This window comes from Gracilinanus agilis, chromosome 3, assembly GCF_016433145.1.
Source record: "Gracilinanus agilis isolate LMUSP501 chromosome 3, AgileGrace, whole genome shotgun sequence".
NCBI classification, from domain to species: Eukaryota; Metazoa; Chordata; class Mammalia; order Didelphimorphia; family Didelphidae; genus Gracilinanus; species Gracilinanus agilis.
This window is the reverse complement of record NC_058132.1, coordinates 328132764-328149940: the sequence shown is the minus strand read 5'-3', so window position 1 is coordinate 328149940 and position 17177 is coordinate 328132764. Positions and strand designations below refer to the sequence as shown.

The window sequence follows — 17177 nt, the reverse complement described above, 5'->3', positions numbered from 1 at the left end:
GATCAAGGACACATGACAAAACTAGTGGAAATGCGCATGGGTAGGGGGGGTTCAGGGGGGGGGCTGAAGGGGAAAGGAGGAGCATGAATCATGTAACCATGTTAAAAATGAATATTAATAAATGTTAAAAAAAAAAAAAATTAGTTCAGGGGCAGCTAGGTAGCTCAGATAGAGCACCAGCTCTGAAGTCAGGAGGGCCTATATTCAAATCTGGTCTCAGACACTTCTTAGCTGTGTGATCCTTAGTGAGCACTGTGTGATCCTTATGAGCAAGTCACTTAAACCCAACTGCCTAACCCTTGCTGCTTTAAGGTTTATTCATAATTATTCATAATATTAATTCATAATTATTCATAATAATTACCTGACTTAAAAAATACAAGTATTTTTGTGCCTGTATCCATGCGTATATAATACCTCTACATATATATGTGACATTAACCATTTTCCATAAAGTAGGAAACAAACAAAAATCTAAAAAGATAAAAAATTACCTTTTCCTATAAGAACTCCAATTTTGGAGTCTAATTTTTCCCCTGGGTCACAATTTCTTGTCACCACTTTGAGAACTGGAAGAAAAGGTCTGACATCACAGAGTCTTCTTGTTTCATCTTCGAGCTCCTCATAAACTGCAGTTTGGTTCACACATGCAAACATGTAAGAGTCAATTTCCATAAGAAGATTAAACATAGGGTAGCTGTGAGCTTGCTTCCATAGCATCTGCAAGTAATAATTAGAAAAATATACAGTCAGTTCTGCTCTAACACTTGTTTTGAAAATGTAAGTATGTTCCAAAATTGGTATATAAGGGCACAATTTGAGCATAACTTTGAGTTTGCACATGTACAATTTCTTCCCTGCAACATTGAGAATGTAGAAATCTGCATGACCTCACAATAATGCACAAGCTGTGAAACTGCCAAAGTCCATTTCCACAAGCAAACTTCAAGTCTTTTTCATGTTGAAGTGTTCTATTTATTGTGTCTCTTGGTGCAATAGGAAATGTGAATCAAAAGAACTGTCTATATAATATCCCTTCTCCCAAGTCCCTTCCTCTGCTGCATCCAGAGCAGTAGCAGCCAGAATCTGCACATCTATTTTAATGGAGTACTTATGTATTTCTTGACCACTTACCATGTATAAAACTTGTTATGATGATCAAATACCATCATAACAAACTGTGCTACAATTTTTATTAGGTTTCTATCTTTTTTTTTATGTCACTGACAGTTTTTGAGCATTGTGACCCATAACATTTTCCCATATGGCTATAGTTTTTAAGTGTGAAATTTTGCTTTTATGGGAATGCATAAGTTAAGTTATAGCAAAACTGACTGTATAGTAAAGCAAAAAAAACAAAATCATTAAATTATTTTTATTTTCAAGTTAGCTAGTTACATCTTTCACAGTATGAGGGGAAAGAGAACAGTATTAACAAAACCCAATGATGCTGATATGACAAGCAAATAGGAAAAGAAGAGATTCTGTCATCTCTTTCAAAACCAGCAAAAACCAATTCCAGAAATAAAGAAAAAAAAATAACTGGCTATAATAGAGATAATAGAACTAAGCCAAATACAAAATGACAATGAGATAGGAGCAGAAGAGGCTATTGTAACAAGCTACCAAAAAGCGTGAGGGTTGCAGTTTGGGCACATGGTCTCTAAAAGGTCCCCTATCACTGCTCTACATAGATACTCAAGTGATTTTCATTAAATGCAGATTGAACATGTCACTCCCCTACTCAAAAAGGGTGTCTTATTTCTTCTAGAATCAAACATAGGGTGTCCCAAAAGTCTTAGTGCAGTTTTAAGTTTTAAATAGCTTAATTTAAAACCTCACTAAAACTTGGGGGCACCCTGTATAATTTTCTCAGATTTTTAAAGCTCTCTAAGACAATTCTGAAGGGCTTGTGATGAAAAAATGCTGTCCACCTCCAGGGAAAGAATTAATGGAATCTGGCAGATTGAAGCATTATTTTTCATTTTGCTTTCTTCACATGACTTAAAAAGAAATGTGTCTTCTACAAACTGACCAATATGAAAATATGTTTTGCATGATATCACATGTACAATATATATAAAGTTGTTTACTGTCTCAGAGAAGGGGAAAGGGAAGAAGAACATATTTGGAACTCAAAACTTAAAAAATAAATATTAAAAAAATTTGTGTAATTAGGGAAAATAAAATATTGAAATATTAAACAAGAAAAAAAAGCTCTTTGAAAATCTGACCCAATCTATCTTTCCGGCCTCACTTATAAATTACATCCCCACTCTCAGACTGGCCTGTGTCTATTCCTCACACTAAGAACTCCATCTCCCATTGTGCCTTTGCACTGGGATTTAAACAACCCTGGAATGCACTCCCTTCTTACCTTCCCTCCAGACTTCCACACTTCTTTAAGTTACAATTCAAACACTGCCTTCTAATGTGAAACCCTCTTTCCTCAACTAGCTTGTATTTAATCTCTTTTTATTAATTTCATTATTAATTCTGAATGTGAATATATGGATATTGTCTCTACAAATAATGTAAACTCCTTCAAAATAGGGTTTCTTTCATTCTATTCTTTCTACCTATGCCTTATGCATAGCATAATGCCTGATACATATATTGTCTGTGTTTAATTAAGTGCTTGTAGGTTGAGGACTTTATACTCCTTATAGAAGTGCTATTCAGTAGTGAAATAAAAACTGTGAAAAATTCTGATGATAATGAATCTAAAAGCTAAAGTGTGTCCAAAAATAACTGCTTACAGTAATGCCATTACAAGGGCATGGAGTTGCAAAGATTTTACATATTTTTTGCAGAAAAAAACCTACAATTAAGTCCAGACATTTTTAACGAGCTAAGTAGCATGGGAATAAGTTTTTAGAACAAGTTGGAAGATAAGATGGTGATTTCAAGGACTCATGTCTTATGAAAATGACAAGTTATTTTTGACAAGTCAATTAATAACATGGACTTAAGTTCATAGTGGTCACCCTTTTTCAATTCCCCCTATAAATCCATTATGATTTAAGTCTCTTACACTTAAACTTGTCCTTTGCTTCCTTGCTTTTTTACTAAGTAAGATACTAAGTATTGGTTTTTAGGCCAAAGACCAGAAAGGGACAGGCAATTAGGGTTAAGTGACTTACCCAGGGTCACACAGCTATGAAGTGTCTCAGGCCAGATTTGAGCTCAGGATCTCCTATCTACAAAAGTGGCTCTTTAATTTCTTCTGTAAATTACCTATTCATATCCTTTGACCATTTATCAATTGGGGAATGGCTCTTATTTTTATAAATTTGACTTAGTTCTATAGTCAACATATATTTATGAAATAAAGCCTTTGTCAGAGAGGACCTCAGTTCAAATTAGGCCTCAGCCACTTCCTAGCTGTATGAACCTGAGCAAATCACTTAACTCCACTTGCCTAACTCTTGCCCTTCTGTCTTGGAGTTGTTACGAAAGTTAGGGTTCTAAAAAAGAAAAAGAATAACAATGTATAGACTGTAGACTAGAAAACTTAGAGGGAAAATGAAAGCAATTTTCAAGTATATGAATGGCTTCATGAAGAAGAGAGATTACATTAGCAATGTTTGGCTCCAAATTAAATGAAAGGATGGATGCTGTAAAGAGGCAACTTTACATTTGATATAAGAGAAATTTCCTAACAGAGAGATATAAAACTGGAATGGTTTACTTTGGAAAGTAATGAATTCTACCTCATCGAAGGGCTTCAAGAAAAGGCTAGCTAACATGGCTAAGCATATTCCACAAGGAACTCTTGTTCTGGACAAGATGGCTTCTAGAGTTCTTTTCTAGTTTGAAATTCTGGGATATAGTTCTAACTCTCCTAGATTCATACCATTTACTTTCCTATTACCAAATATTAAATTAAGTCGAAAGTACCTCAGTTTGGGTTCCAAAAAAACAACCTTGTAAGTACAAAATGGAGGTAAGTTTGGCTAAAGTATATTTCATATTTTAAAAGACTAATTGTGAATTAAAATGAATTTTTAAACTTTCTTAAAATTTTAAATCAAGACATTTTGGTGGACCTGGATCCAATATTATTTAAAAGTGAGATGGTCAAGGCAATAATAAATGGGAATACACTATATCAAGAGAGGCCTGGTATATGGATTTTAGGGAGATGATTGGCCACTGTAACCTGGCTTTAGGCAAGTAAGTGGCACAGTGTATGAAGTGTCAGGTCTGGAGTCAGAACGACTCATCTTTCTGTTGAGATATTATAAAAAGTTTTAGGTACCATGTTTTGGTAGGGAGTCTGAAAGGTTATATCATTCCTAATAGTTAAAACTATACAAAACAAGATTAACTGTACTAAAGGTCTTTAATCAAAAATTATATTTCCACCTGTTGGACATGTTCACCAAAGCAAGAAAATTACTATAGTATAGTCATTACTACTGCTTTGCTTAGATTTACCTCCCTTCTTTTCCCTGTCCTACTCATGTTGACAAAAATAGACCTTGACAAACTACAAAAGTAATTTTGTATGAAATTTCTCTATTAATTTATTGTCCTATACTACATAAATAACATGTTTTTTGACATCTCTTGTTGCTTTTGACATCGCTGAGAACTGCTATCAGATATGATGAATATAAACGGAAGGAAAAAGCCCCCCAAACCTGCTTTTGATTAAAAATGAAAAATTACTATGTAGTAGATTTTACAAAAGCATAATAAACAAAAAAAAAAAATCAAAGCACTGACTCAGTTCACTAATATTCATAATAAGCTATCTTATCACCCACATAAGAATCAATGCTCTAAAAACCTATTCAAAGTAACAAAATTTAAGAAATAATCAGCCTATATCTGATTTTTAAGTTTAGTAATCAAATTATCTGAAAAAAGAACCCAAGTCCAAAAAGAATGTTCATATGGAATTCTGCTATCCAGTGTTCATAATCACACTTAATAAAATAAAATATCTGTCTTTTTTCTATGCAGAAATATTTTGACTGATTCTTTCAATTTTTAGAATTTTTGGTCAACTAACAAGCATTTTTTATTACTTTGACCTGCTTCCTGTTACTTTGAGCAGATTTGAAAAAAGGAGAAATAGAAAAATATGGTCTTCAAGCAAATAAAGTCTCCCATTAACCAAGTCCAAAAAATGTCTTATTCTTTCTGAATTTGAAGTTTATCACCTCTATTAGGACAGGCCCATTCCATCTTCATGCTTTTAGATTCAAGGTTTATCAGTATGCTGATAAGAATACTAAAGTCTTTCCAAATTGTTTTTCTCTATAATATTATCATTATATAAATTCTTCTTACTTTACTTTTATCAGCTCAACAATATCTTCCCAGTTTCCTCTGTAAAGGTAAATAATTTACACTAATATTCCATTACAATTTGCTTAGCGAGGGCAGCTGGGTAGCTCAGTGGATTGAGAGCCAGGCCTAGAGATGGGAGGTCCTACGTTCAAATCTGGCCTCAGACACTTCCCAGCTGTGTGACCCTGGGCAAGTCATTTCACCCCCATTGCCCACCCTTACCACTCTTCTGTCTTGGAGCCAATACATAGAAGTTAAGGGTTTAAAAACAAACAATTTCTTAGCCATTCTTACTGAAAGGCTAGTCCTTTAGTTTCCAGTTCATGTACTCTAAATAGACTTTATAAGAAAGGGTGATGTATGTTGTTCTTCTCCCAGATCCCCTTATAGAATGTGTGTTCCTTGAAGGCAGAGATAGTATTTTGGCCTTTTTGTATCCTCAGTACTTATCACAGTGCCTAGACTAGGTATATAAAATATTCTTAGAGGAGCTTAATTGGTAGAACACTGAATAAATAAATTAATTTAGGAAGTATTGTCATTTTTATGACACTAGTTTGAGCTACTCATGAGTAATTAACATTCCTCCAATCATTTAGGTCTATGGCTGATTAAACAAGTTATTAGTGGGATTACTTAGGACTAGTTATACCTCCATGTATGAGATGGCAGGTGTTCTAATAAAAATAAAATTTTATTAACCATTTTTTCCTTATTATTCAACCTCAACACGTTCAAAGTTATTTTGTATTATTTTCTAATTGCCTCATTTATATTAGCTTTGTCACTAAATTAGATTGTAAATTTCTCAAAGGATGAGATAACATAAGTGTGATATAGTAAACAGAATAATGGTCCTAGAGCCTGAAAACCTGTTAAAATTTTAGCTTCCCTAATTACTATTTCAAGGTAATTAATAAATTAGGTAAATCTCTCAACCTATAAGGTCATGTCTCCTCATTTGAAAAATGAGGAAATTGTTCCAGATGATCCTGAACATTTGACTTCCAGTTCTAAATCCTATGATATTTTCTGTTTCCTAATATGCATTAATTTTAGAACTAAGTGTAGAGCATACTTTATATTAAGTATTTAATAAATTTTATTGGAAAGAATATCAGTCTGACATTTATTTATAAAAGTCTTTGAAAATTTTCTCCTTTTCTATTCATATTAACACACTAAATATAACCTTCAGTTTCAGATATTCTTATTTTATTCAGTTTTATTTTATTGCTCTTAATGATCTCTTTAATCAATTTTAATATACTACATATAAAATAATGACCAGACCTGTAATTTCCTTGGTATAAGGAAATCCCAAATGAGGAAGCTAATTCTACCAATGGAGATCAAATCCTTCTCTACAATTTACAATCTTAAAAAGTTGACCAAAGCAATGATTAAAAGACTTGTCTATAGTCACAGATTCAGCATCTCTCTTTTTTTTTAACATTTATTAATATTCATTTTTAACATGGTTACATGATTCATGCTCCTCCTTTCCCCTTCAACCCCCCCACCCCCGCGCCCCCCCTACCCATGGCCGATTAGCATCTCTTTTTTTAAAGTTATCACCTGAAATCTCAGCACCACAAAAAAGTGAATCAGGTTTTGATAACTAAACACTTTCTAAACTCATCCTCAGTCTTGTCTCCCCTCTGAGTGGAGGGATAGAGGGGGAAGTACTCTCTATCTTCCCAAAGCCTTCCTTTATACTGGGCTCACAACCCAACCTTGCTGTTAACTCCATAGAATGACATATGTCTAGGTGCCCCTCTCACCTGCTTTTTAGCTTGTTTGTGTGCTGTTTTCCCTCATTATATATAAGCTCCTTGGAGGCAAGGACTGTCTTTTTTTTCTTATTTGAATTCCCAGGACTTACCACTATGCCTGACAAACAGTAAGTGAATGCAGAAAAGTCCTAGAATTAGCACCTGTTTGCAGGAAAAAAGTTTATTTTGCTTGACTATTCATTACTGTCATAAAGACTTTAGTGGAGGCTTTAGGGGTATTTTTTCCTCTATTGTGAAGGAGGTCAAAAGAGGATGGGGTAGGAAAAAAAAGAAAAGATAAGATGGTCACCAAGACCAAAAAAAAAAAATGTTTTTAAATAGAGTTGTTGAAAGAAGGAAGTATAAACATACAAAAAGGCAGAAATAATTTAATGGTCTTTAGTGTCACCATAGCAACAATACAAAGGTGTGTCAGAAAGCATACTCTAAATGTTGACTATACTATATACATAAAAAAGAAAAGCAAACTACATAATAAAGATCTAAGGTTTATGTTTATATATATATATATATATATATATATATATATGAGAGAGAGAGAGAGAGAGAGAGAGAGAGAGAGAGAGAATGAATGAATGAATGAATGGGAGATTGAGAGATTCCTTTCGGTTCTTTTAAGAATATGAATTGCTCTTTTTTGGTGTAAGTCCCAAATAATTTTCATGCCATCTGTTAACATACCTGTTTAATGTGAGAAATAGTGGCCTCCCGAGGTACTTCCAATTGGATATAGATCCCTGTGGGCAATAGGAAATCCACTGGAATGGAGCCATCTGATGCTATCTGAGAATCCACAGCCCAAATGTCAAGGATGTCTGCCATAGCAGGAGGCATTATAAAACTGAAGCACATTCATAACCAAGGGGCCCTAGAAAAAAGTTAGTAAAATTTAATCAATGTGATTATTATCTAAATATTCAATTAATATTTCATAAAACATATCAGATAATCATTGCTAAATAGTTGGACAGGTTGTGGGAAGATAGGTTATATCAAGTGCATTATTGAAGCAACTGTTAATCAGTATAACAATTTTAAATTATGCTAATAAAGTGACTAAAAATACACCTACCTTTTGACCCCTATGTTCCCCCATCAGGCTAATATCTATTTTTTTCTTCAATAAAACCTTTATCTTCCTTCTTAGAATCAATACTGTGTATTGGTTCTAAGGTAGAAGAGTGGTAAGGGCTAGGAAATGGGAGTTAAGTGATTTGCCCAGGTCACACAGCTAGGAAGTGTCTGAGGCCACATTTGAACCCAGGACTTGCAGTCTTTAGGCCTGGCTCTCAATCCACTGAGTCATCCAGCTATCCCCTACCAGACTAATATCTAAAAGAGGTCATGAGTAAGAAGAAAGGGGAGATATAAGGAAAGGAACACTATATGATGTTTAAAAGAACATCAATAAAAATCTATTAAAAAAATAATTTGTTAGTTATTAGTTTCACCATACCAACAATACAATAGTGTGTCAAACAAATACTACAGGCATATCTCAGAGATATTGTGGATTTGGTATCAAATCACCACAATAAAATAATTATCACAATAAACCACGTCACATGAACTTTTTTGTTTCCCAGTACATATAAAAGTTATATTTACACTTATACTGAAGTCTATCAAGTGTGCAATAGACATGTGGTTCAGCTGTAGTTTTTCCAAGCTTGCTGTACTACTCCACATTATTAATTCAACTCTAGTCATAATAACCCCGCTTCCCAACATGGTTTTTTTCACCAGGCTTTCCTTTACAGTGTTCTCCAACTAAAAACCAATTTCAAAGTGATACAAATCCCATCCAAATTCCATCTAACTCAAAATCTTTTTCTTAACACTTCTGCTGCTATTCTAGCTCACAATAGTTGATATTCATTTTATAATTTAATTAGAACTTGGCCCTGGAGCCATTAGTGGAGAATTTTTCCCACTGTTTCCTTTTATGCTTTCTTCTTCCCCATTGCTGGCTAGTCACTGATCCATCCCTACTCTCTTGGGAGGGAATCCAAAATCCCTGCTGATTCACATGCCCAGGCCCTAGGCTCACACATCTTAGAAGTCACCAATTTAAATTCTCCAACTAATATAAAACACTTTTTATACAAATAAAATGAGATCTAAGTAACTGGAGATATTAATCCTTCAAGGACAGATAAAGCCAATATAATTAAAATGACAATCTTTTCTAAGCAAATCTACTTATTCAACGTGATCTCAATAAAATTACCAATAAATTATCTTGAGCTAGAAAAAATAATAATAAAATTCATTTGGAAGATCTAAAGATTGAGGGCAGCTAGGTGGTTCAGTGGATTGAAAGCAAGGCCCAGAGACAGAAGATCCTGGGTTCAAATTTGACCTCAGACACACTTCTTAGCTGTGTGATCCTGGGAAAGTCATTTAACCTCCATCATCTAGCCCTTTCCACTCTTCTGCCTTGGAACCAATACACAGTATTTCCAAGATGGAAAGTAAGAATTTATTAAAAAAAAAACAAACAAAAAAAAAAAAACCCTAAAGATCAAGAATAGCTAAAGAATTCATGGAAAACAGTGTTAAGTAGTACCAGATTTTAAACCACATTATAAAGCATTCATTATCAAAACTATATGTAAGGGCAGCTGGGTAGCTCAGTGGATTGAGAGTCAGGCCTAGGGACAGGAGGTCCTAGGTTCAAATCTGGCCTCAAACACTTCCCAGCTGTGTGACCCTGGGCAAGTCACTTGACCCCCATTGCCCACCCTTATCACTCTTCCGCCTAGGAGCTAATATACAGAAGTTAAGGGTTTTAAAAAAAAACAACAAAAACAACTATATGGTACTGGGGGTACCTGGTTGGTTCAATGGATTGAGAGCCAGGCCCAGAGATGGGAAGTCTAGGGTTCAAATCTAGCCTCAGACACTTCCCAGCTGTGTGACCTTGGGCAAGTCACTTAACCCCCATTGCCTAGCCCCTACCACTCTTAAAATAAATACACAGTGGTGATTCTAAAATGAAAGGTAAGGGCTTAAAAACAAAACAAAACTGTATGGTACTGGCTAAGAAATAGAAAGGTAGATCAGTGGAACAGAACAGACATACAGCAAACAGTAGGAAAAGATTATAGTAACCTTGTATTTAAAAAATATATAGATTTGGCCTATTGAGATAAGAAGTCACTATTGTAAAAACTACAAGGACAACTGGAAAATAGTTTCACATAGTTATAAAATCAATATCTTATATCATTTGCTAAGATAAGATCAAAATGAATGCTAGATCTAGACAGATGTAGAGATATTATAAGCAAATGAAAAGAATAGGAACCATATTACATCAGATTTATGGAATGGAGAGGAATTTAAGAATAAGAAGAGATGGAGAGCATTGTGAGATGTAAAATGGATAATTTTTAGTATATTAAAGTGAAATATTTTATACAAATCAAATGAATTTGTACAAATAAAATAAATATTGCTAAGATTAGAAGGAAAGCAGAAAATTGGAGAAAATTTTCATAGTCTCTCAGATGGAGGTCTTAGATCTAAAATATATAGAGAACTCTGTCAAATTTGTGGGAAAAAGAGCCATCTCCCAATTGATAAATGAGCAAAAAGATATGAATAGACAGTGCTTAGATGAAAAAATCCAAGCTATATATAGGTACACTTAAAAATGCTCTACATCACTTATATCATGATACATGTGATATATCTTCTATCATGACGCGAGCAATATGGAAATATGTATTGCCTGAAGGTTCTGATATAACCTAAATCAGATTATATACTGCTGAGGTAGGAGGGAAAAAGAAAATAAATCTGAATCCTAAAATGTCAGAAAACAACTGTCAAAAATTATTTTTACATGTAACTGAAATAGCTAATAAATTAGAAAAATAAATCCCTACTGATTAGGGAAATGCAAAACAATTCTGAGGTATCATATCACATCCATCAGATTGGCTAAAATGACAAAAGGGGGAAAAGTGATAAATGTTCAAGGGGATGTGGTAAAATGAAACATTAATGCATTGCTGATGGAGCTGTGAATTGATCTAACCATTCTGGATGGCAATTTGGAACTATGCCCAAAGGGCTTTAAAAGACTGCCTGATGCAGCCATACCACTGCTGGGTTTATATCCCAAAGAGATCATAGGGAAAAAGACTTGTACAAAAATATTTATAGCCACGCTCTTTGTGGTGGCAAAAAAAATTGGAAAATGAAGGGATGTCCTTTGATTGGGAAATGCTGAACAAATTGTGGTATCTGTTGGTGATGGAATACTATTGTACTCAAAAGAATAATGAACTGGAGGAATTCCATGTGAACTGGAATGACCACCAGGAATTGATGCAGAGTGAAAGGAGCGGAACAGGAGAACATTGTACATAGAGAATGATACACTGTGGTACAATCGAATGTAATGGACTTTGTACACAGAGACTGATATACTGTGGTATAATCGAATGTAATGGACTTCTCTACTAGCAGCAATGCAATGATCCAGCACAATTCTGAGGGACTTATGAGAAAGAACACTATCCACATTTAGAGGAAAAAGCAGAAACACAGAAGCTGAGGGAGCAGAAACACAGAAGAAAAACCAACTGCTTGATCACATGGGAATATGATTGGGGATATAGACTCTAAATGATCACTCTAGTGCAAGTATCAATAATATGGAAATAGGTCTTGATCAATGACACATGTAAAACCCAGTGGAATTGCACATCAGCTATGGGAGGTGGGAGGGGGTAGAGGAGGGTAAGAACATGAATCTTGCAACCATGTAAAAATATTCCAACTTAATTAAATAAATAAAATTTTTCCAAGAAATAAAATGACAAAAGGGCAAAATGACAAATGTTGGAAGGGATGTGGGGAAATGGGCACACTAATACATTGTTGGTGAAGCTGGGAACCATTCTGGAGAGTAATTTGGAAGTACACTCTATACACAGCTATATATACTCTACCATGAGAAATGATGACCAGAACATTTTTTTTAAACTTGGAAAGAACTACAGGGGATAATGAAGAATGAAATGAATAGAGACAACAATATATACTGTATACAGCTACAGATTTAATATTTGAAAAGTAACTTGTGAATGTTCACCTGCAGTTCACATTCCAGAGAATGAACTGAGAAGTGGAAGCACAAAAGATGTAAGCTATATATTTTGGCAGATGATGCCTTCTATGGTGTAGGGAAGGAAAAGGATGAGGAACTGAATTTAGCAACAAAAAAAACTTTGAAGACTAAAGATTTGAAAATCAATGCTTTAATAAATAACTGAATGAATTAAATAAAGTTCACCAACTAAGATAAAGGATCACTATGCCTTTTCTACCACTGCAGCCTAAAGTCATGCCCTGCTAATACTTCCTCTGGACACCTCATCATTCTCTTTTCACTGCTCATTGCCATCTGACCGGAAAATGCAACCTCAGAATTCCTAGACAAGTGAAGGCAAACCTTTTAGAGATGAAGTGCCGAACCCTACCCCACCCCCACAATGAGTGAGGTGCCTGTCATACCCACAGAGACCATGTGTTATGGCCCTCCCCCACCTAGTGCCTAGTGCACCCTCTCCCCAAACCCCACACAGGGGAGGAAGGATAAACTCCCATAGGGCTGCTAGGCAGAGGAGTGGCCCCAGCACTCCTTTCCCCTCCAGCTCTCCTCCTGTGAGCCACCCACCTTGCCCACTGTGCACTCCCATTGGGCTGCTGGGCACAGGGGCAGCTGGGGGGAGGGAATGTCATCAGGCAAAGAGGGGGAGGGGAGCAGCTCCATCTGAGTTCCTCTGCCTTTCTAGTAACGAATTCTTGGAGTTGGGGGACAGAGTACTCCGTATGCCATCTTTGGCACTTGTGCTGTAGGTTCGCCATCACTGCCTTCTTATTTAGCCTGCAACTGTACCCTTAAGATTTGTAAGGCCCCTCTATGTGTTCTACAGCTAAATATTCTGACTTTCATTATCACTCCCAAAGTAGAATGAAGCTTTATAAAACAAAACAAAAAAGATAAATCCTTACCTTTGTTAAAGGGACACCTTCTGCCTTAGAGAAGACAGAAGAGCAGTATATAGGTTAAGCAATTGGAGTTAAGTAACTTGCCCAGGATCACACAGCTAGGAAGCATCTAAGGCCAGATTTCAACTCAGAACTTCCCAAATCTAGGCCTAGAATTCTATACAGTGTGCTATCTAGCTGCTGAATGCAATCTATCTATATACTCAGAACTAAAGACTTGCTTGGCAAAGAGTAAGTACCAAATACCTTTTCATTCAGCTATCCTTAATTCTTATTTCAATTTTCTATGTTTACACTCTCAAAATAATTATGACAAGAACTATGCCTTTTTGTAATTCCAGCAATGTAACTTAACAGCAATATGACAAATATTGGTTGAATTAATCTATTTAAGAATAAGCAATTTTTCTCCATCCCCATTCACCCCACGTTAATGACTGGCATGGCCTTAAAATAATGTGCTATCCTAAAATCATATAAATTGAAATTTCAAGCTATTATGAAATGGCCAGTTTCCAAAACTGCATATTCTCTGGAAAAGAAGTGAGAACATAAGTTTTCACAATCTATACCAGTGTTGGCAAACCTATGGTATGTGTGCCAAAAAGGGCACACAGAGTCCTCTCTATAGGCATGCCTGTAGTCTCTCTCCAGAGGTTATCAGAAAGCCAGAGGAACTCAAGTAGAACTGTTCCCCCTCCCCATCTCCATGCACCTGGAGAAATTCCTCACTTCCCCCGTCCCTCTGCCCAGCAGTCCAATGGGAGCTCTTCCTCCCTCCCGTGTGTGTGTGGGGGGGGGGGAGAGGGGGGGGAAGCCTCACATGTTGTGTGAGGGTGTGGTGCAGACAGCAGCTTGTTGAGTCTGTGGTAAAGGGGATACCTGGGATGGGATTAGAGCATGGCACATGGCTGGAGGGGAATGGAGCGCTCAAGCCACTCTCCTCCCCTTTATTTTTCTCCACGTATCTATTAACTCTAATTTTCTAGGATTTCATTCACTACTCTTATCTCTTTCTTATTTATTTTTTGGTTTGATTCATCTAGATCTGATAGAGGAAGATTTAGGTCTCCCACTATAATAGTTTTACTATCTATTTCCTCCTTGAGCTCTGCCTGTTTCTCCTTTAGAAATCTGGATGATATACCATTTGGTGCACACATGTTGAGTACTATTATTTCCTCATTGTCTATATTGCCTTTTATCAGTTTGTAATTACCTTCTCTATCTCTTTTAATCAGATCTATTTTTACTTTGGCTTTGTCAGAAATCATGATTGCAACTCCTGCCTTCTTTTTCTTAGTTGAAGCCCAATAGATTTTGTTCCAGCCATTGACCGTAACCCTATGTATGTCCACCTGCCTCATGTGTTTCTTGTAGACAACATATGGTAGGATTTTATTTTCTCATCTCTTCTATTTGCTTCCATTTTATGGGCTAGTTCATCCCATTCACATTCAGAGTTATAATTATCAGCTGTGCATTCCCCAACATTTTGATATCCTCTCCTAGTTCTGCCTGTTCCTTTTACGCTATTTCCTTTTAAACTAGTGGTTTGTTTTAAATCAGTCCCCCTTATCCCCTCCTTTAGTTTACTTCCCTTCCACCCCCTCCCTTTTTATTCCCCTCTTATTATTTTTTAAGATCTAATGAATTCCCTTCCCCCTCTCTTCCCCTCCCTTTCTGAACTCCCCACCCCACTGCCCCCCTTGGTTTATCCCTTCTGACTTTCTCAGTAGGGTTAGATAGAATTCGATATCCCAATGGATATAATAGCTATTCTTCCCTTAAAGTAAAATAACATCAAGCTTGTATACAAACACCGAAATCCTCTAGAATGAATTACTGGCAAGAAAGTTGTAATAAAATGTAATTTAATCTCTTATTCTCAACCCTTTCCAGGTAATTAATTGAAAAGCAGTCATGCTCTAGAATTCAAATGCTCTAAATTTCTAAGTTTATACAAGGGAGGCAAATTAGCTTTTAAAAAACAATAAAATCACCCGAATAAATATCAATGACAGATATAAGAATTTCCATATAGAATATATAGAACTATAATACAGAACTGTAATAAACTACTAAAGACTACTAAAGAATCTTACTAGATTAGAATTATATAAAATCTAGAATAGGTCTTTGAGATTGTTAATCCAATGCATCCTTTTTCAAATAAATTATTCTTCACAGAGATCAAAGGATACTTTGGAGCTATCTAGAAATACTGTTAAAGAGAGGCACCAAATGTTAAAATATGAGTAATGGCTTGAGAAAATTGTTAAAGATACTGAAATATTATATTAGCAGTTAGCTCATACACTGAAACAAAAATTTAAACACCCGGGGTTCCGGGTTAAGATGGCGGCAGAGTAAGAAGCAGCTCTTAACCTCTCCTGACCGAAACACACAAAACTCCTTAAGGGGACATAAAAACAAGTCCAGACGAACGGAGGAACCCCACAACAGGGCACAGCGTGGAAGGTACGTGGAATCGAGGCATTTCCATGCTATAAAGGGGTGAAACAGCTCTCACTAAATCTCGGGCTGAGCAGCCACCCCACTCCCACCCCCTCCACACACAACACCTATAGCTCCGAAGCCAGCTAAAAAGAAATAGAGCAAGTTTGGGGCACCCATCGAGTCATTGGCAGCTCCGGGGCCTGTTCCTGAGAGCAGCAAGATTTAGGAACCCAATAAGCCAAAAAACGCATGTGAAATCTGAGCGCGGGAGCAGAGAGTAGACCCAGGGTGCAGAACTCCGGCTCAGAGCACAGGCACGGGCGGAGGCGTGGGTGGAGGCAGACACAGCAAGGAACTAAAGCTCTGAAACCCTGAGTGGGGAACCAGTGCAGACGGGTATATGACTGTGGAAGCAGCGCCCTGAGACTTGTAAAGGAACCTCCTGCAGAGGATCAAGCAAGGGGGTCCACCAGGAGGCTTGACCTTAGAAAAAACCAGAACTCAGACCTCAGGAGCCAATAGACCGCGGACAGACCCTGAGCACGAGGGTAAACCTGAGAAGATGCTGGCCTAATGATGGCTACCCAGTCTCAGGAAGCTCAGAAGAGAAAGAATAACAACAAGAAAAAGAAGTCTTTAACACTCCACAACTTTTACACAGAGAAAATCCAGTCAACCAAGCAAACAGAGGAGGAGAACAAACAAGCATCCAGACGCTCCTCAAATAAGGAAAACTCCTCACAAGCTATGGAAGAGTTCAAAACTGAGATTTTGAGGAAAATGGATGAGATCTGGCAAGAAAATAACAGTTTAAAAGGTAGAATCTTGCAATTGGAAAGTGAGGCTCAGAAACCAAATGAACTGAGAAGCAAATTGAACACCAGAAATGACCAGATTGAAAAGAAATACCAGAAGATTATGGCCGAAAACCGAAAGATTATAGCCGAAAATCAATCCCCAAAGGCTAGAATTGAGCAAGTAGAAGCTAATGATCTCTCAAGACAACAAGAACAAATAAAACAAAGTCAAAAGACTGAAAAAATAGAAGGAAACATGAAATATCTCAATGAGAGAGTGACAGACCAAGAAAACCGGTCTAGAAGAGACAATTTGAGGATAATTGGTCTTCCAGAAAAACCAGAAATTAATAGAAACCTGGACTCCATACTAACAGAAATAATTCAGCAAAATTGCCCTGAAGTCCTACAACAAGAAGGCAATATAGACATTGAAAGGATTCATAGAACACCTGCGGCATTCGATCAAGAAAAGAAAACACCCAGAAATATAATTGCAAAATTCAAGAGTTTCCAAGCAAAAGAAAAAATCTTACAAGAAGCCAGAAAGAAACAATTCAAATATCAAGGAGCACCAATCAGGATCACACAGGATCTGGCAGCCTCCACGCTAAAAGATCGCAAGGCTTGGAATACAATATTCAGAAAGGCAAGAGAGCTGGGCCTGCAACCACGGATCAACTACCCATCAAAATTGACTATATATTTCCAGGGGAAATTATGGGCATTCAACAAAATTGAAGAATTCCAGGTATTTGCACAGAAAAGACCAGGGCTAAATGGAAAGTTTGATATC

General features: G+C 36.4%; 1 protein-coding gene across 1 annotated transcript in view; it reads right to left on the bottom strand.

The window, feature by feature from the left end:
* The window catches only part of PIK3CB (phosphatidylinositol-4,5-bisphosphate 3-kinase catalytic subunit beta), an 86073-nt gene extending 78124 nt beyond the window's left edge, over positions 1 to 7949 (bottom strand). Inside the window, exons 1-2 of the mRNA XM_044669983.1 lie at positions 7779 to 7949; positions 495 to 720 (exon numbers count right to left, since the gene is read on the bottom strand). Coding sequence (XP_044525918.1) covers positions 495 to 720; positions 7779 to 7949 — 397 coding nt within the window. The remainder of the gene's footprint in view (positions 1 to 494; positions 721 to 7778) is intronic.
* Between the last annotated feature and the right edge of the window lie 9228 nt (positions 7950 to 17177).